The sequence below is a fragment of the Hemitrygon akajei genome, chromosome 14 (assembly GCF_048418815.1).
Source record: "Hemitrygon akajei chromosome 14, sHemAka1.3, whole genome shotgun sequence".
In the NCBI taxonomy this organism is placed as follows: Eukaryota; Metazoa; Chordata; class Chondrichthyes; order Myliobatiformes; family Dasyatidae; genus Hemitrygon; species Hemitrygon akajei.
This window is the reverse complement of record NC_133137.1, coordinates 42,246,735-42,267,577: the sequence shown is the minus strand read 5'-3', so window position 1 is coordinate 42,267,577 and position 20,843 is coordinate 42,246,735. Positions and strand designations below refer to the sequence as shown.

The 20,843-nt window shown below is 46.3% G+C and overlaps 1 protein-coding gene across 5 annotated transcripts in view; it reads right to left on the bottom strand.

Moving 5' to 3' along the window:
* Positions 1–20,843, bottom strand: part of cdk17 (cyclin dependent kinase 17) — a 231,118-nt gene that overhangs the window by 100,894 nt on the left and 109,381 nt on the right. For 4 of the 5 annotated variants that reach the window (XM_073065903.1, XM_073065901.1, XM_073065905.1 and 1 more), the window contains one exon: positions 7,027–7,175. In XM_073065903.1, the coding sequence (XP_072922004.1) occupies positions 7,027–7,153 (127 nt within the window). In that variant the 5' untranslated portion in view covers positions 7,154–7,175. Of the gene's footprint in view, positions 1–7,026; positions 7,176–19,729; positions 19,751–20,843 lie in introns of those variants that run through there. The other variant, XM_073065904.1, reaches the window with a different exon arrangement.

Below are 20,843 nucleotides of genomic sequence, written 5' to 3'. Positions count from 1 at the left end.
ACAACAAGCAGTTGGTTGACTCTTGTCTGAGTAACCTCATTTCATGGTTCGTGCACAATCCTAATCTGATGAAAATCAGATGTGGGAGCATGGAGGAACATCTGGAAATCTCCAGGAAGGCCTTCTTTCTTGTTGCTGCTGCTGTTGTTGTGAGGTCCGCATCTCTGATGAGAAGAACAGGCCCCCAGTCCTTGGGGTCGCATTGCCTGTGGTGGTTGGTGGGGGTGTTGTAGTGCGCTCGGCAGAGGATGGTGCTCAGAGAGGCTGTGCCGGAGGGGATGGTCGGAGGCTCGGAGGTTTGATGGACTCGGAGTCCGCTGCGGTCCAGGCGCTTTCATTGTGTGCTGTGTATGCGAGGTTGAGTCCGGTGCCGTGGAAGTTCATAGCGGGGGTATATTCCCTTCTGCCACCTGCGTGGGATGACGAGTCTATTGGGACCGAGGACTTGTGGAAACTGCGTGGTGGTTTCTTTCGAACTTATAGTCTTTTAACATCTTTGGACTATTTTTACTGTGCCCATGGTCTGTTTATTTTTAATCAATTATGGTATTGTCTGCACTGTTGTAACTATATGTTAACTATAACTATATGTAAATATGTGGTTTTGTGTAGGTCTTGTAGCTTTAGTTTTTGGTTTATTGGGTGGTAGAGTTGGTCTCCTGACATGGTGTGTCTGGGTAGTCTTGTTTTGGCTGGTGGATTTGGAGCTCCTTTCTGGGGAATGCGCTAAAATGGTAGCGTGATATTAATACACAGCAGCCTCTCCGGACTCTGGATTTGGGGATTACCAAATGTTATGTGGATTTTGTGGCATAGTCTGTTTTGTTGTGTGCTTTTGTAATATCATTCTGGAGGAATGTTGTCTCATTTTTTAACTACACTGCATTTGTGGTTTCTAAATGACAATAAACTGAAACTGAACTTTAGGACTGTCAGTTCTAAGTTCTGCATCGATATCCTGGATTCTCTACGTGAACCTCGTCTCCATGTTAAGACTCTCCTGGATACCTACTCCATGCTCGCAACTGTGCTAATGCCTCTCAATCCTGCCTCCATGCCTGTATCCAGCACTTGGGGTCCCCCCCCATAGCCGTGTCCTTGCAACAGAACGAACTGGCCAAGAATGAACCCAGCAACATGGACCCCATGCAACAGGCCATCGCCAGCCAGGGCTACTTACTGGGCGCCCACGACCAACTGCTCAGGGAGGTCAGAAAAACTTTATATGCTATCCACGAATGTGAGGAAGGTCAGTGAATAAGTGGACTGGGTACCCGCTTCCCTTACTCTGTCCCCTCCAAAACCAAAAACCCTGACTGCCCAAACCGCACAGCCAGGGATGGCTTCGCCTCTGAGATCAGCAACACAATCCCCTCGAGAACCGTACGTACCTGAGCCGGAACCCTAAGCCGGGGACCTAGGGATGTGTTGGGCTTTCTTATTACAATACTCCTTGGTCTTTGAGCTACAGCCATGTACGTACACTTTGGATAGATCAAAGATCGCGTACATCATGGTGCTATTACGAAGGCATGGACCACCGTGATACGGGATAACCAACCAGAGGTTTGTTCCTCCTTCGTCTCTGAAATGAAAAAGGTCTTCGAACAGCCCATTTGCGGTAAGGATGCCACAAGGCGCTTGCTCTTTGTCAGGGTTCGCGGAACATAGCAAAGTACTCCATCGAGTTTCAAACCTTAATGGCTAACTCAGGGTGGAATGATGAGGCCCTGGGGCAGGTGTTCCGACAGGGCCTTTCAGATAAGATGAACTGGCAGCGAGGGATGACACGGTCAGCCTGGACTCTCTGATCTCTCTAGCCACCAGGCTAGATAAGTGACTTCGAGAGCATCTGAGAGAAAAGACCAGTCAGCTCCTCGTGTCAGCCCATGTCCCACCTTACCATTTTCTACCAGCACTAACCTCTCTTTCCACTCTGTTCCTCACAGAGCTCCCGCACCTACTGTTCTGGTGAGTCAGATGACACTCCCTTCCCTTCTGTTCCCCAAACTCGGATGCAGATCCCAGCTACTGTGAACTATCGACAACAGTCCCTGTCCCTATCCACCTTGGTGGATTCCGGTGCCGAGGGAAATCTGCTGGATGAGGATATAGCCTCCAAGGCCAGAATACCTCGGGAGCTGTTAAGTACCCCTCTGGAGGCCTAGGTGCTGCACGGAAAACTGCTGGCTCGAATGACCCACTGTATGCCGCCCCTGACCTTGATTCTATCTGGAAACCATCGGGAGGAGGTACAGTTCAATGTCATCCATTCGCCTCAAGCCCCTGTAGTTCTAGGATACCCATGGGGCTGAACCACCACAATCCCCACATCGACTGGTCTACTGGGAAGATAGTCAGCTGGAGCCCGTTTTGCCATGCCAACTCTTGCGGTCAGCCCCATCTCCCAGGGAGACTACCTGTCTTGGAACCCCTTGACGTCCAGAGTCCCCACATGACCTGGGACAGGTATTCAGTTTCCCTGCCTCCGCATCGCCCTTATGATTGTACCATCGACCTTCTGCTTGGGGCCTCACTACCCACCAGTCGTCTTTATAACCTATCCCGACTGGAGAGAGGGGCCACAGAAAAATTCATTAATGAGTCCCTCGCGGCGGGCATTATTAGACCTTCATCCTCCCCGGTAGTCACTGGTTTCTTCTTTGTAGAAAAGGATGGGTCACTTCCTCCTTGTATTGATTACCCAGGCCTAACAATATAACAGTTAAGAATAAGTACCCACTACCCGTCATTAGTTTGGCATTTGAACCACTGCATAGAGCCACCATCTTCTCGAAGTTGGACCTTCATAACGCATACCATCTAGTCAGGATGAGGGAGGAGGACCAGTGGAAGGCGGCCGTTAATACACCTCTGGGCCACTTCAAATACTTGGTTACCCCGTTTGGCCTCACTAATGCTCCCGCCATTTTTCAAATCCTAATCAATGATGTGCTGAGGGACTTTATTGCTTCGTATTCGTTTACCTCGATGATATTTTCTAGCAGCCCCCAATAACACATTCACCATGTCCGTCTAGTCCTCCAGAGACTGTGGGAAAACCAGTTATTTGTGAAGGAGGAAAAATGTGAGCTCCACGTTCCTTCAGTCAGCTTCCTGGATTATATCATTGAGAGCAAGCAGGTGAGGGCAGATCCTGAGAGGATCTGGGTGGTGGAAGAATGGCCTAGGCCCACGATCTGCAAGCAACTTCAGCAGTTCCTGGGGTTTGCGAACTCCTACCGCCGATTTATCAGGGACTACAGTCGAGTGGCTTACCTTGCCTACCACCCCTTTTTGTTGGGACTCCGAAGCTGACTTGGTGTTCACTGGCATGAAGAGGTGGTTCACAACCGCTCCCATCCTGATCCATCCAGACCCTTCCCACCAATTCATTGTTGAGGTGGATGCCTCTGACTCCGGGATAGGAGCAGTCCTGTCCCAACGATCAAATTCGGATGAAAAGCTTCACCGCTGTGCCTTCTTTTCTTGCCGACTGCCCCCGCTGAGTGGAACGACAAGGTGGGGAATTGGGAACTCCTGGCGGTCAAACTAGCATTGGAAGAATGGAGGCTGGAGGGGGCAGAACACCTGTTTGTTGTGTGGACTGATCATAAGAACCTGGGTTATATTCAGACCGCCAAATATTTGAACTCCTGCCAGGCCCGTGTTGTTTTTTTTTGAAGGTTCAAGTTTTCCCTCACATACCGTCCAGGGTCCAAGAACGGGAAGCCAGACGCGTTCTCCTGTTAATACGACTCCAAGGAGGATACTTCCAGCCCAGAGACCATCCTCCCACCATCCTGCGTGGTGGCAACCCTCACTTGGGAGATAGGGTCCAAAGTAAAGGAAGTCCTACGGGATGACCCTGACCCTGGCAATAGACCCGGCAATCACCTGATTCCATCAGATACCAGGTTCTCCAGTGGGGGCACACATCTCAGTTCGCCTGCCACCCTGGGAGTGATAGGACCCTGGCTCTCCTGAAAAGACACTTTTGGTGGCCTTCCATGGAGGCAGATACCCGTTCCTATGTCTCAGCAGGTTCTATCTGTGCCCGTTGAAAAGCCTCTCATTGGCCACCTGAGGGGTTACTTCGTCCTCTACCTGACCCTGGTCGCACATCGCCCTAGACTTCGTCACCGGTCTACCCTCTTCCCGCAGAAACAACACTGTCCTCACTGTGGTAGACCGGTTCTCCAAGGCGGTGCACTTTGTAGCCCTCCCTAAACTCCCTTCCACTCAGGAAACTGCAGACCTTCTCGTCCGCCACGTCTTCCACCTCCACGGAATCCCCGTGGATATTGTCTCCGATCGAGGTCCCCAGTTCGTCTCGCAGGTGTGGAAGGCCTTCTGTCGAGCCTTGGGTGCATTGGTCAGCCTGTCATGCAGCTTCCACACCCAGATGAACGGGCAGACGGAATGGGTCAATCAGGACTTGGAGGCCATGCTACGTTATGTGACGGCAAACAACCCGTCTACCTGGAGCGACCACCTCCCGTGGGTTGAGTACACCCACAACTCTCTGGTGAGTTCTGCTATTGGAAGGTCTCCCTTCGAGTGTTCCCTTGGGTACCAACCCCCGCTGTTCCCCACCCAAGAAGAGGAGATTGCGGTGCCGTCTGTTCAGGACCATATTGATCGGTGCCTTAAGGTTTGGGAGGAGACACACACGGCCCTGCTCAGATCAGCAGATCGCAATAACTGCCGACCGACACAGGACTCCGTCACCTGAGTACTGACCTGGGCAGATGGTGTGGCTCTCATCCAAGGACATCATCAAAAACGAGCCTAGGAAACTCGCCCCTCGCTTCCTGGGACCATTCAAGGTCAAAAGGGTCATCAATCTGACTTAAACAGCCAAGATCTAGGCGCATCCACCCTACCTTTCGTGTTTCTCAATTAAAGCCAGTTTCCGTCAGCCCCTTGTGTCCTCTGACTGAGACTCCCCCACCTGCCTGTATCATTGACAACCATCCAGCATACACTGTCCGACGACTACTGGATGTGTGCCGTCGGGGCAGGGGTTTCCAATACCTGGTAGACTGGGAAGGGTATGATCCAGAAGTGTCCCTGGGTTCCCCGCTCCTTCATCCTGGATCCTTCCCTCATCCAGGACTTTTATCGGGAACATCTAGGCAAGTCTGGAGGCTCCTGTTTGGCGGCGGGGGGGGGGGGGGGGGGGGGGGGGCTACAGTCATGGTCCTGTCTGGCAATTCCCCACCTTGCTATTACCTCAGTAATTCAGATTCAGATTATTGTCATTTAGAAACCACAAATGCAATGCAGTTAAAAAATGAGACAACATTCCTCCAAAATGATATCACAAAAGCATATGACAAAACAGACTACATCAGAAAATCCACATAACGTTTGGCAATCCCCAGTCCAGAGTCCGGAGAGGCTGCTGCGTATTAATATCACGCTACTGTCTTAGCGCGTTCCCCGGAAAGGAGCTCCAAATCCACCAAACAAAACCAAAAACTAAAGCTACAAAACCACATAGTTACAACAGTGCAAACAATAGCATAATTGATAAAAAAACAGACCATGGGCACAGTAAAAATAGTCCAAAGATGTTAAAGGACTATAAGTTCAAAAGAAATCACCACACAGTTTCCACAAGTCCCCAGGGTCCCGACAGACTCGCCATCCCACGCCGGCGGCAGAAGGGAATACCCTCGCTATGGACTTCCATGGTGCCGCCCGACTCAGCCTCGCAGACGCAGCACACTATGAAAGCTCCGTTGAAACCAGCCTCGCAGACACAGCACACACCGAAAGCAACCTGACTGCAGCGGACTCCAAGTCCGTCGAACCTCCGAGTCAACGACCATCTCCTCTGGCACAGCTTCTCAGAGCACCATCCTCTGCCGAGCTTATTAAGACGTCCCCGCCAACGGCCATCGGCAATGCGACCCCAAGGACTGGGGGCCTGTTCTTCCCAGCAGAGTCCCGGACCTCACAGCAGCAGCAGCAATGAAGAAGATCTTCCTGGAGATTTCCCAATGTTCCTCCGTGCTTCCACGTCCGTTTTCAATCGATTATGATTGCGCATGGCACCCCACTTCACAAATAACAAATAATCAGCTCCGGAGTGACTGCTGCAAGCTGCGTCGTGCTGCCATCTTGGAAAAATTGGGCTTCAATCCCCTTGTCTAATTTCCAGTCATTCCCAGTTCCACTAATTACACACACCTGCAGTCCATCAGTAAATGCAGGATAAAAACCCTGTAATCACAAGGAGCTGCCAGTTCGTTGGTCGACTCTTGTATGAGTAACCTCATTTCATGGTGCTTTAGGACTGTCAGTTCTAAGTTCTGCATCGTTTTCCTGGATTCCCTACGTGAACCTTGTCTCCGTGTCAAGACTCTCCTGGATACATATTCCACGCTTGCGACTGTGCTAACGCCTCTCAAACCTGCCTCCGTGCCTGTATCCAGCACTTGGGCTCCCCCCGTAGCCACGTCCTTGCAACAGGATGCCATGTCTCAACCCAAAATGTTGACTGTCCTTTTGCCTCCACAAATGCTGCTTTACTTGCAGTGTTCCCAGAGTAGTTTTTTTTTTTGGCTTAGATTCCAGCATGTGCTATCTCTTCTGTGAGACTATTATGATGCGTTTTTGAAATGAGGAATATAGAAGTGATTTTCAAAATCCTTATGTTGCAACAATAGTCTCATAGAAAGGACAAAAATCATATTCAATCATCTGGATTTTCATGTCTAATAAAACCTCTGAGCTTCAGAAAATTACGAGGAGCAAGAAATTACACATGGAGTGGATCCACCCAGAGTCAGAGGAATCTTTGGGAAATATTGTACCAATTAGTAATAAAAGCACCCATGTCTTCAATCATTTTGGTTTATTAATCATGTAAATTCAAAGTCCATACTTTATCAAATGTGCATGATATAAAAGTGCACCAGACCAGAAGTGAAGCTTACAGCACTCCCAGCAGGAAAGAAAATTATTAAGTAAGAATATATGCAGTGCTAATCTAACAGTTTAACAAAAATAACTCACCATTATCTTTACTGCTGTTCTCTTCAATGGTCATTTGCTCTGCAAGCTCTGATAGAGACTCGTCAATTGTTTGGCTGCCTCGCAAGGTTAGGGAAAGACGCCGCTTAAATTTTTTCATCTTTTCCATGAAATTTTCCACTCAGAGAAGCCTAAAATTAAATGTTAACATTAACCTCCATAATGAGCCAAAATCATATTCACTTGCTGATATTCTTCAGCATTAATTCAGAATATTAATTTGAAAAAGGTTGCACATTAGCAGAGCTACTACTATTTAAATAATTTTTTAAGTCTCAGTCAGTAACATACAAAGAGAAATCCTTGTCCATTAGTATGTAACAACTTGGGAAAAGCCAGATAAATCTGAGACAAATTGTTCCAAAATTTTCCTTCAATATCCTTTCTCTTACAGGTCTTCCCCCACCCCCATTTTTATGTTACTTTGTGTCATATTTTCTTATGAGTAAAAGTATGAACTTCAGAAGTCCTGATAAGTTTCCTAATCTCCAAGTTAAATTTTCTGAAGTTGGAAGGTCTAATATGAAGAGATAGAATATGTAGTGACATAATCAAGAATGATTAGAGAACTACAAAACACATTTTACCACATTTAAAGTGCCATCAATAAAGTGACCATGGATATCACGCCCTAGCTGTCTAGATATACAAGCCTAGGCAGTATGATATGGAGAGCAAGCTGTTGCCCATGTAGCAAGCTCCCGTTCTCCAGGCATCTTATGAACCTAAAGGAACTGCAGAGACAGATACAATTTGGTACCAATGTAAAATCTAAGCTAACACAGTGTAATACTGAGGTAATGCCGACACAAGAGTCAGCAGACACTGTAATCTGGAAAAAGAAAACAAATTGTTAGAGGAACTCAGGGGGTCTTTTGGGCCAAGGTCCTGCATTCTGCAAAATGCAGAGGAAAGGTAACAATGGGCAACAGATGATGGGTAGATTGATTCGGGTGATACAAGGAACAATCTTGCACCTTCAAAATCATAAGTTTTGGGAGAGCGCTCTCTCAAGCAGTGTTTCCCAGATTTGAAGAACAGAATGGGTCACAGACACAAGTAAACATATACAGTACAACAGATACCTTACATTAAAACTAGTACAGCACAGTATTATCTTCCCACACTTGATGAAGAGTCTCAACCTGAAATATTGACCGTCTTATTTGGCTCCATAGATGCAGCTCGACCTGCAGAGTTCCTCTGCTCTGGTCTATATCTTCTATCCACCAGTCTTCACATTCAATAAATCACTTCTTGTAATTTTTACTAGCTCTGACAAGACTCCACTCCCCTATCAGCATTTCATGGGGATCACTCCCTTCGTGACCTCAGACTGCTCTTCCACCCCATCAGTTGTAAAATGACAGCTTTCCCATAAAACCATAGGTGAAACATCTGTTGATTAGACCATAAGACATAGGAGCACAATTAGGCCATTCAGCCCATCAAGACCATTCTGCCATTTCTTCATGGTTGATTCCGGATCCTATTCAACCCCATATACTTGCCCTCTCACCATACCCCTTGAAGCCCCGACCAATCAGGAATCTATCAACTTCCGTTTTAAATATGCCCATGGACGTGGACTCCACTGCAGTCTGTGGCAAAACATTCCACAGATTCACCACTCTTTGGCTAAAAAAATACCTCTTTACTTCTGTTTTAAAAGGTTGCCCCTCAATTTTGAAGCTGTGCCTTTTAGTTTTGGATATCCACACCAGAGGGTACATCCTCTCCACGTCCATCTTATCTAGTCCTTCAAACATTTAGTAGGTTTCAATGAGATCCCCATGCGTTCCTCTAAATTCCAGTGATTACAGGCCCAAAGCTGCCAAACGCTCCTGTGTTAACCCCTTCGGTCCAGGAATCAAACTTGTGAACGTCTTCTGGACTCTCTCCAATAACAATACATCCTTTCTGGGATAAGGGGCCTAAAACTGTTGACAGTACTCCAAGTGTGGCTAAACTAGTGTCTTAGAATGCATTTTCCTTGTTTTTATATTCCATTCCCCTTGAAATAAATGCCAACATTGCATTTCCCCTCTTTGCCACAGACTCAACCTATAAATTAACCTTTTAGGTGTCCTGCACAAGATCTCCTAAGTCCCTCTGCACCTCTGATGTTTGGACCTTTTCCCCATTTAGATAATAGTCTACACTATTTTTCCTTTTACCAAAATGCATTATCATATATTTCCCAACACTGTATTCCATCCACCACTTTTCTGCCCATTCTTCAAATATGTCTTAGTCCTGCTGCAATCAGATTGGTTTCTCAGCACTACCAATCCTCTCCACCCATCATCTGCAAATTTTGCCACTAAGCCATCAACTTGATTATCTAAATCACTGACAAACAATGTGAAACGTAGTGGTCCCAATACTGACCCCTGAGGAACACCACTAGTCACTGGCAGCCAACCAGAAAAGATCCCAGAAAAGGGACTCGCTGCTCCCTGCCTGTCAGCCATTCCTCTATACTTGTCAGTATCTTTCCTGTAACACCATAGGATTTTATCTTGTTAAGCAGCCTCATGTGCGACACCTTATCAAATGCCTTCTGAAAATCCAAGTAAATGACATCCACTGCCTTTCCTTTGTCCACCCTGCTTGTTAATTCCTCAAAGAATTCTAATAGCTTTGTCACGGAAGATTTCCCTTCACAGAAACCATGCTGACTTTAACTTATTTTTATCATTAGTCTCCACATATCCTGAAACCTCATCCTTAATAATGGATTCCAACACTTTCCCAACCACGGAGGTTAGGCTAACTGGCCTATAATTTCCTCTCTTTCTTCTTTTGTCATCCTCCCTTCTTAAAGAGTGGAGTGACATTTGTCCTTTTACCTTTCCACTACCTTGTGAACCAAACTTTCTGGTATGTTGGTCTTCAATATTCAGGGAATTAAATTTAAGAGCTGTGAGATAATGTGATAGCTCTATTAAAACCCTGATTAAACCACACTTGGAGTATTATGTTCAGTTCTGGTTGTTTCATTTAAGAAGGAATGTAGAAGTTTAAAGTGGATGTGGACAAGATTTACTATGATGCTGTAATACACACAAAACGTTGGAAAAACTCAGCAGACCAGGCAGCATCTATGGAAAAGAGTAAACAGTCGATGTTTCGCACTGAGACTCTTCATCTGCAGATTTTCTCATGTTTGTGGTTTATTAGGATTCTGCCTGGAATAAAAAGCATGTCTTAACAGAATCATTTAGTGAGCTAAGGTTCTTCTCTTTGGAGTGAAGGAGGATGAGAGGTGACTTGAAAGATATGTACAAGATGATATGAGGCAGGGATCAAGTGCATAGCCAGAGACTTATTCCCAGAGCAGAAATGTCTAATATGAGGCGGCAAATTGTTAAAGTAATTGGAGGAAAGTATAGGGGATGTCAGAGGTAAGTTTTTTTTCCACACAGAGGGGTGGTAGAGGCAGATACATTAGGGATATTTAAGAGACTCTTAGATGGGCACGTGGAAAGAAATATGTAGGACTATGTTAGGAAGGAGTGATCTTAGAGAGGGCTGGAAGATGGGCACAATAAGGGCCGAAGGGCCCGTACTGTGTTGTAATTTTGTATGTTCTATGTTTTAGAGTTGAAACCTAAAGGGATCTGGTAATACCCACTCCTCAAACCCAGCACACTGAAACACTTCGCACCACTCAGACAGGCTAGCACATCTTTGATCCTCGGGACTGTATACTGGTCGGGGATGGTACGCCTGTTCAGAGTCCTATAGTCCACACATCCATACACAGAAACATAGAAAACCTACAGCACAATACAGGCCCTTTGGCCCACAAAACTGTGCCAAACATGTCCTTCCCTTAAAAAATTACCTAGGGTTACCCATCGCCCTCTATTTTTCTAAGTTCTATGTACCTATCCAGGAGTATCTTGAAAGACCCTTATCATATCTGCCTCCACCAGTGTCGCCAGCAGCCCATTCCACGCATTCACCACGCTCTGCATAAAAAAAACTTACCCCTGACATCTCCTCTGTATCCATATACAAGCACCTTAAAACTGTGCCCTCTCATGCTAGCCATTTCAGCCCTGGGAAAAAGCATCTGAGTATCCACACGATCAATGCCTCTCATCATCTTATACACCTCTAACAGGTCACCTCTCATCCTCCGTCGCTCCAAGGAGAAAAGGCCAAGTTCACTCAACCTATTCTCATAAGGCATGCACGCCAATGCAGGCAACATTCTTCTAAATCTTCTCTGCACCGTTTCTATGGTTTCCACATCCTTCCTGTAGTGAGGCGACCAGAACTGAGCACAGTACTCCAACTGGGGTTTGATCAGGGTCCAATATAGTTGCAACATTACCTCTCAGCTCCTAAACTCAATCCCACGATTGATAAAGGCCAAAGCACCATATGCCTTCTTAACCACAGAGTCAAGCTACACAAGAGCTTTGAGTGTCCTATGGACTCAGACCCCAAGATCCCACTGATCCTCCACACTGCCAAAAATCTTACCATTAATACTATATTCTGACATCACATTTGACCTGCCAAACTAAACCACCTCACAGTTATCTGGGTTGAACTACATCTGCCACGTCTCAGCCCAGTTTTGCATCCTATCAAAGTCCCGTTGTAACCTCTGACAGTCCTCCACACTAACCCATCCCTCCACTCCATATCATTTATAAAAAATCACGAAGAGTAGGGGTCCCAGAACAGATCTCTGAGGCACACCACTGGTCACTGACCTCCATGCAGAATATGACCTGTCTACAACCACTCTTTGCCTTCTGTGGGCAAACTAATTATAGATCCACAAAGCAATGTCCCCTTGGATCCCATGCCTCCTTACTTTCTCAATAAGCCTGGCATGGGGTACCTTATCAAATGCCTTGCTGAAATCCAGATACACTACATTTAGGCTCCACCTTCATCAATGTGTTTAGTCACATCCTCAAAAAAATTCAATCAGGCTCTTAAGGCATGACCTGGCTTTGACAAAGCCATGCTGACTATTCCTAATCAAATTATGCCTCTCCGAATGTTCATAAATCCTGCCTCTCAGGATCTTCTCCATCAACTTACCAACCACTGCAGTAAGACTCACTGGTCTATAAATTATAGACCACTGGGCTATCTCTACTCCTTTTCTTGGAAATGGAACAACATCTGCAACCACCCAATACTCCAGAACCTCTCCCATCCCCATTGATGATGCAAAGATCATCGCCAGAGGCTCAGTAATCTTCTCCCTCGCTTCCCACAATAGCCTAGGGTACATCTCGTCCGGTCCTGGTGACTTATCCAACTTGATGCCAAAAGCTCCGGCACATCCTCTTTCTTAATATCTACATGCTCAAGCTTTTCAGTCTGCTGTAAGTCATCCCTACAATTGCCAAGATCCTTTTCTGTAGTGAATACTGAAGCAAAGTACTCATTAAGTACCTCTGCTATCTTGTCTGGTTCCATACACTTCCACTATCACACTTGATTGGTTCTATTCTCTCACATCTTATCCTCTTGTTCTTCTAATACTTGTAGAATGCTTTGGGGTTTTCCTTAATTTTGTCTGCTAAGGCCTTCTCATGGCTCCTTCTGGCTCTCCTAATTTCATTCTTAAGCTCCTTCCTGCTAGCCTTATAATCTTCTAGATCTCTATAATTACTTAGTTTTTTGAACCTTTCATAATCTTTTCTTCTTGACTAGTTTTACAACAGCCTTTGTACACCACCGTTCCTGTACCCTACAATCCTCTCCTTGTCTCAGTGGAACGTACCTATGCAGAACTCCACGCAAATATCCCCTGAACATTTGCCACATTTCTTTCGTACATTTATCCGAGAACTTATCAGAAATTCCCAATTTATGCTTCCAAGTTCTAGCCTGATAGCCTCATGTTTCTCCTTACTCCAATTAATCACTTTCCTAACTTGTCTGTTCCTATCCCTCTCCAATGCTATGGTAAATGAGATAGAATTGTGATCACCATCTCCAAAATGCCTCCCACTGAGAAATCTAACACCTGACCAGGTTCATTTCCCAATACAGCCTCTCCTCTTGTAGGCTTATCTACATATTGTGTCAATAAACCTTCCTGAACACACCTAACAAAATCCACACTCATCTGAACCCCTTGCTCTAGGGAGATGCTGATCAATATTTGGGTAATTAAAATCTCTCACCACGACAACCCTGTTATTATTACACCTTTCCAGAGTCTATCTGCTCCTCGATGTCCCTGCTACTATTGGGGGGGTCTATAACAGTAAAGTTATAGGCCCTTTCCTGTTCCTAACTTCCACCCACAGAGACTCTATAGACAATCCCTCCATGGTGTCCACCTTTTCAGCAGCCTGATCAACAGTGCCACGCCCCCACCTCTTTTGCCTCACTCCCTGTCCATTCTGAAACATCTAAAGCCTGGCACTCGAAGTAACCATTCCTGCCCCTAAGCAATCCAAGTCTCTGTAATGGCCACAATATCATAACTCCAACTGCTGATCCACTCTCTAAGCTCATCCGCTTTGTTCATAATACTCCTTGCATTAAAATAGACACATCTCAAACCATCGGTCTGAGCGTGTCCCTTCTCTATCACCTGTCTATCCTCCCTCTTGCACTTCCTCCAAGCTTTCTTGATTTGTGAGCCAACTGCCTCTTCCTCCCTCTCTTCAGTTCGGTTCCCACCCCCCCAGCCATTCTAGTTTAAACTCTCCCCAATTGCTTTAGCAAACCTCCTCGCCAGGATATTGGTCCCCCTGGGATTCAAGGGCAACCTGTCCTTTTTGTACAGGTCACACCTGCCCCAAAAGTGGTCCCAATGATCCAGAAATCTGAATCTCTGCTCCCGCTCCAATCCCTCAGCCATGCATTTATACTCCACCTCATTCTATTCCTATATTCACTGTCACGTGGCACAGGCAATAATCCCGAGATGACTGCCTTTGAGGTCCTGCTTCTCAACTTCCTTCCTAACTCCCTGTAGTCTGTTTTCAGGATCTCCTCCCTTTTCCTACCTATATCATTTGTATCAATGTATACCACGACCTCTGGCTGTTCTCCTTCCCACTTCAGGATATCGTGGACACGATCAAAAACATCCCGGACCCTAGCACCTGGGAGGCAAACTACCATCCATGTTTCTTTCCTGCGTCTACAGAATTGCCTGTCTGATCCACTAACACTGCTGCCAACCTCTTCTTTTCCCTACCCTTCTGAGCCACAGCGCCAGACTCTATGCCAGAGGCTGTTGCTTCCCGCAGGTAGGTTGTCCGTGTCTCCCCCCCCCCCCCCCCCCCACCAACAGTACTCAAACAGGAGTACTTATTGTTTAGGGGGACAGCCACTAGGGTACTCTCTAGCATCTGACTCTTGCCCTTCCCTCTCCTGATTATTACCCATTTATCTGTCTCCTGAGTCCCCAGTGTTACCACCTGCCTATAGCTCCTTTCTATCACCTCCTTACTCTCCCTGACCAGACGAAGGTTATCGAGCTGCATTTCCAGTTCCCTAATGCAGTCCCTAAGAAACTGCAACTCGACGCACCTGGTGCAGATGTGGCCGTTTGGGAGGCTGGAAGTCTCTAAGACTTTCCACATCTGACACTGAGCACAGAACACTGGCCTCACTACCCGTACTCTACACAGACAACCCACATCGCCTTGACCTGTTAACACCCAGGCCCCATTGAGCCAAAACCTTCCTACTCTGTCTCCATCTACTCCGTCGCCCGCTCTATAAAGCTGTCTCCTTTTAAACTCTTCTCACTATTCTAACTGGTTGACATTCACGCGCCTGTGCAGGCGTGCCTCATCAAACTGCTGAAGAAATAACTGTCTCCTTTTAAACAATTCTCCATGTTCTAACTGGCTGATGTCCACGCACTTGCATAGTTGTGCCTCGATCAAACCGCTGAAGAAATAACTTCCCATACTTCTTCCTGGCCAGTACTATTGGGGACACATAGGGGCTGCTGGACTCAGTGATGATCCCAGCTTCCTTCAGGTTCCACAAATGCTACCAATCATCATCCACCTCTGCAGGTGCCAGTCACCACAACCTTTCTCTGAACCCTCTGTCACCCAGATGGTGTGGCAAGTGCTCTTCAAAAGACATCTTCCAGTTTCAACATCTTCTCTATCAACCTCCTCTTCCAACCTCCAGGTACAGGGGAGTCCCCAAAATTGAATGACTGAGCAGTCAACTTTCCATTTTTTGGAGAGAGTTTCTCCCCAGCTTGTCTCACAGGGACATCCCCCACTTGAAAGTGACCGCCCTCTTCGTAGTGTTCCTGACAATCACTGTCATCCTGTTCACCTGTACAACCGAGGGCTTCTGCAGTTCGGGCCTCATCAGTACTCCAGCAGGTAAGCCTGACTCCTCTTTGTGGTCTTCCGGAGCATCCATCAAGAGGGCCTCGGCCTCAGGCATTCTGGGAATTTAGGGATTTCCCATCACTCTCGCTACTTATTCAGGCTGTAACACGGCTGGTTTTAACTGGGTGAACCACACAGTCCCTCATCTAAGCTCGTTATCTAGCCCAGTGTGGCCATGCACTTCCTCAAAAGCACTCAAATCACCGGGTAAATGGACAATTTTTCAAAATGCTCTCTCCAACTCTCTCCTTGCAGGCTCCAATTAGCCTCTTTACAACAGGAGTATTTGTCCCCACAAGAATTGAAACTCTGCTCTTCTCAACAGGGTCCGGACAAAGCAGTGCTAATGTATCAAGGACCTTAGCTACTTCCACATCTGCCTCTGAAAACTCCAGCATCAATGACAAGTAACAATCATATGGATAATCATCCACACTAAGACACCAGACCTCCAGTGCACTGAGTGGCATCAATGGTAAATGCATCAAATACAGGTTGTAAAATGAACGAGACAGCGAAGTGACCTGCAACCCTGGGTCAAGTATGGCTCTAGCATAAATACCCTCCTATCTGTAGTGATACACTGAAGCTTGGCCCCACTAAGCCTTCAGGAATAAGGACTTTTGCTTTAGGGTGCTCCTTGATATATTGCTAAGAACGTGTTCCCCCAAGACGCCAGGCTGTTCCCTCACTGGGTCTTTTCCAAGTTTCCCGACATCTCTCTTTGCTTAGGGTTTCCCCTCATTCACATTCCCGCTTGAAGTGTCCCTCTTCACCACAGTTATAACAGACAACACCAGCCACTCCCCTTCTTGCGGGGCCCCAGTCACCAGCAGCCCTCTGCGTAGTCTGTCCCCTTAGGTGGTATGCCTCCCTATCAGTTCTATGCTACGGGGTACTGGTAACCACTGGAACATCTCAGTTCTCAACTCTGCCATGATCTTTTTTTACAACTCCCTGGGGTGGGCTATCCATGGTTACTTCAGGACAGGGAGCTACTACTGAGGACTGTACCCTGCTTACTGAGCCCCCTCTGCACCTCCGACACATTCTCTTCCTCTCTTCTCTGATCAGCTCAACAAACGAGAAAGGGTGGTGCACATTACAAGACAGTCAGAGACCCCAAGCGATCAGGTCCTAGGACTGGGCACCTTTTGCTATTTGGTCCATTCTTAACAGATTCTCAGCCGCTTCAATGGCCCCTCTACACTGCAAGCAATTTAGCTGCCTCTCTAGCTGAAAAATGTAGGCAGAAAGCGTCTACCCCTTCTCCTGAAACCCCATCATAAGGTCCATTGGGCTTCCCATTGCGCCAAACACATTTTCTACCGCTTGCATGTGCCCAGAGAGGTAGCTAAGGGATTCTATGTCTTTACGGATCTCACTACATCAGCAGCTCGGCCTCTCAGACTCTCAACAAGTCACTGTCTTTTACATCATCTAACATCTGAGAGGTCCGCTCTGCCCAAGTCTCATACTCCTTTTCAGATTTCAACAGTGAGGAGCCGCTACCTGGGCACTGGGCCATTTATTCACCAGGGAGGTAGGGGCTGATTCCAACTCAGGAGTCTCACTCTTCACTGGGGCACTCATTAGACATTTCAAATCAGACCACTCTTTCCCCTCACTCTGCAGAAACGAGAGCAACCTGTCTCTGAAGTCTCCGCCCCCCAACTAAGGGAAACTTGGCTTGCAATTCAGCCCACTCTCCCACACTCTCCTCCTCTGGAAAGTATGGACGGCCTACAGATCCCCCTCTCCCAGGGCCCCAACAGTACCAGGAAGTTCCACCACCATTATGTCAGCGCTAGTCTGAACTCAAACAAAATCTTTGCCCACTATTTTATCAAACCTCCACTTCACAATCGTAACTGCTCCTAGTGCTTTAACAGTACTTAAAGTTCGAATTAACAATTTGTCAGGAATACGAATGTCTACCCCACTCAATACACAAGCATTCATTACCAGTAACCCTATGGATTCACACCACCACTCAACTCCCGCAGCATCCATAACCACGTATCGTAATCACTTTACCAGGCAACAGTTTAGCAGACTTAAACATATCAGGCATCCAACGATATCGATCCCGGATGATACCCCCATAATGAAATTCTTTGGTTTCCTTGGTTGTGTAAGTCTAGGGGAAGACAACCTCTGGCTCCACCAAACCACTGCTTGTGTGGAAGCTGTGTAATTCATTACCCTGTTACAAACTGGCGCCATGAAATAACAGATAGTACACCTCATAAGATTAAAAGATTATCTTTATGATTCTTAATTTGACTAAAGGATTAGTAAAGAACAAAAAAAGAAAAGGGCCCATTTTAATGAAACAGTCTCATATGCACAAGTTGCAGCTCACAATTTCTCCAAGTCACCAATCCTCAATCAATTTCACTCTGGGCTTCGTCAAATCATGGTCCTGCTCCAAGTCGAATCCTACGACCTCTTCTATCCTGCGTCTTCCTTCTTCATCTCCTCTCGAACGAAAGCCCCAAGCCCAACCTTAGTGTCCCTCACCAGAGAAAACTCCCCTAAATTTGACCATCCTCATCTCTTATCTTCAGCAATAACCCAAACAAGCTGAAAATGGAGTAAGCTGAAGACAAGCTACTCTTACAGAATTGCTATAAAATGAAATACATACAGCATAACAGTAAAAATATGAACTAGGGAATTATAGATGGGAACCACAACAGCATGCAATACATGGTAGAGATAAGGGCAATAAACATGGTATGACAAGTGTTATGAACGTGGAGCAACTCTGATGGGCCGAAGGGTGCAAAGTCGCCCCCCTCCTTTTTGAGAATCGCAAGATCTCTATTATTTCGGGTCTGATACCCAGGAAATGAGAGAGATACACATCATGTCAGTAATAAGAGAGAGATGCAGGATAACAGAAAAGGCAGTTGCTATTGACAACGCAGGAATACACAAAAAGTGGAATGTCTCCTAACAAAAGCGGAACGGAACCACTGATTACTGCTATTGTCTCTTGGAGAAGGAATTGTGTATTGAGTACTGTACTATTCATTGAAAACCCTCAGGGGGCAGCCAGAGTGGTCTGGTTGAGGGAATGCATCATCCCAACCTGATTGACATCTGAGACCCCTTGAGTGAGGATAAAAGTCGGGTCTGGGGAATACCCCTCAGATGCACCAGGAGAAACGCTAGAAATCCAGTGACAGCGTTTTATAACGAAAGCCGGTGAGAGCTCATGTGTGTCCTCCCTTGCCTGGGTGGCGGGCTCATCACGGAAGAACGGTTTAGCTAAAGGAGAGGTCATACTTGAACGGCCACAACAACGAGACACCAACGGATCGAAATCATAAAGGAAGGTTGGCAAAAACAATAGCGGTAACTGTTCCCATTCTTCTATCTCTCTCTCTCTCTCTCTCTCCAACAATTGCAACACAGCGACAAACAAACACCGCAGCCTGTGTGAACTGAAACGAATTTTATATTTCCATCGGACAATTCATTATTCCCTAGACAATGATAGAGCTTAATTCTTATTGATTATTATTATACCTGCACTTTTAGGTTTAGTATTGACGATGTATATTATCTGTATATTTGCATTGATATTATTTTTATGTATTTTTACTAATAAATACTGTTAAAAATGGTATCATCAGACTTCAACGGCTACTCCTATCTTTGCTGGTAAGACACCTAGTTACGGGGTTCGTAACAACTTGGGGCCTCGTCTCGAGATTTGATACCAAATTGGAGGGCCAGTAAATCGGGCTTTTAAGTCCAAACTTGGATCTGGTTGCGCGAGTAACCAGACGGGAAGCCAGCAAAGATGGACATAGACGAATTTATAAAAAACCCAACTCCAGAGGCGCTAGAGGCTGCCACAAAGTCGGACTTGATAAATATTGAGAAAAGACTAAATCTCGCAGAGGTGAGGTTGTCAATGAAAAAGTGGGAGATGCGGAGGGCCATAACTCAGTATTATATTGAGAAGAATCTGTTTTCGGCTGAGGTAGTGGAACAGATCCCTGAAAAGGTACCAGCTAGTGGGACGGCTCAGTTAGAGTTGGAAAAATTAAGATTGGAACATGAAATTAAGTTAAAACAGCTGGAAGCAGCTGAAAAGGAGAAGGAAAGAGCTGAAAAGCAGAGGGAGCATGAAATTAAGTTAAAACAGCTGGGAGCAGCTGAAAAGGAGAAGGAAAGAGCTGAAAACCAGAGGGAGAAGGAGAAACAGAGGCAGCATGAGCTGGACATGGAGAAGTTAAGGCAAGAGCGAAGAGCTCAAGGGCCAGACCGAGAGGAGAGGTTTAATGTTAGTAGGGAGGTTAGGTTAGTACCTTCGTTCGAGGAGACGGATGTTGATAGTTATTTCTTGCATTTTGAAAAGGTGGCCGTGAATCAGAAGTGGCCCAGAGATCAGTGGGTGGCGTTGTTACAAAGTGTGTTAAAAGGGAAGGCACAACGGGCATATGCGGCGTTATCTGTGGAGGAAGAGGAGGAGTATGAGAATTATGAGGAAGTAAAAGAGGCCATTCTCTGGACCTATGAATTAATACCTGAGGCCTATAGACAAAAGTTCAGAGATTTAAAGAAAGTGTGGAATCAGTCGTATGCAGAGTTTGCCTATGAGAAGGGTGTGCTCTTGGATCGCTGGTGTGCAGCAGAAATGGTGGAAGAAGATTTTCGGCGTTTCAGGGAGTTAATTCTGATTGAGGAATTTAAAGGTTGTGTTTCGGATGCTATCCGGATGTATTTGAACAAGAAGCCGAATAAGTCCCTATCCGAATTTGCCAGGTTCACAGATGAATATGCCCTAACCCACAAGACAAAATTTTCCTCGAATAAGAGTTACCAGAAAGACCGTAGGAACGGTAGAGAAAGCCTGCCGTCTGAGGCAGAGATTCAGCCGGGAGCTAGTGGTAAAAATAAGGAGGAAGAAAGGCAAGATGGCAGGAAGGGTCCTGGCTTGACCTGTTTTAATTGTGGAAAGGTGGGTCATATTGCATCTAAGTGCTTTGCTCCGAGGAAGGAGACAGGAAAAAGGAAAGCAGCAGTCCCTACAGGGTGTATTGTGTTGATCAGTAAATCGACGAGAAAGCCCCAGGTAGATAGAATACGAGAGGGGCGTGAGAAATTTATTTCAGAAGGGACCGTGTCTGTGAAAGAGGGAGAAACACCAGTTCCAGTGCGGATCTGGAGAGATACTGGAGCTGAGCAGTCATTGATTCTCAGTAAGGTACTAGATTTTGGTCCTGAGACGGGAGAGGTAGCTTTGAGAGACATAGGAAAAAGGACAGAAGCTGTGCCTTTGCATAGGATCATTATAAATTGTGAGCTGGTATCTGGACCAGTTGAAATAGGGGTGCAATCAGAATTTCCGAGAGCTGACGTGGACGTCCTTCTTGGTAACGATTTAGCCAGTGGTGAGGTTTGGTCAGCAATGAAGCTGAC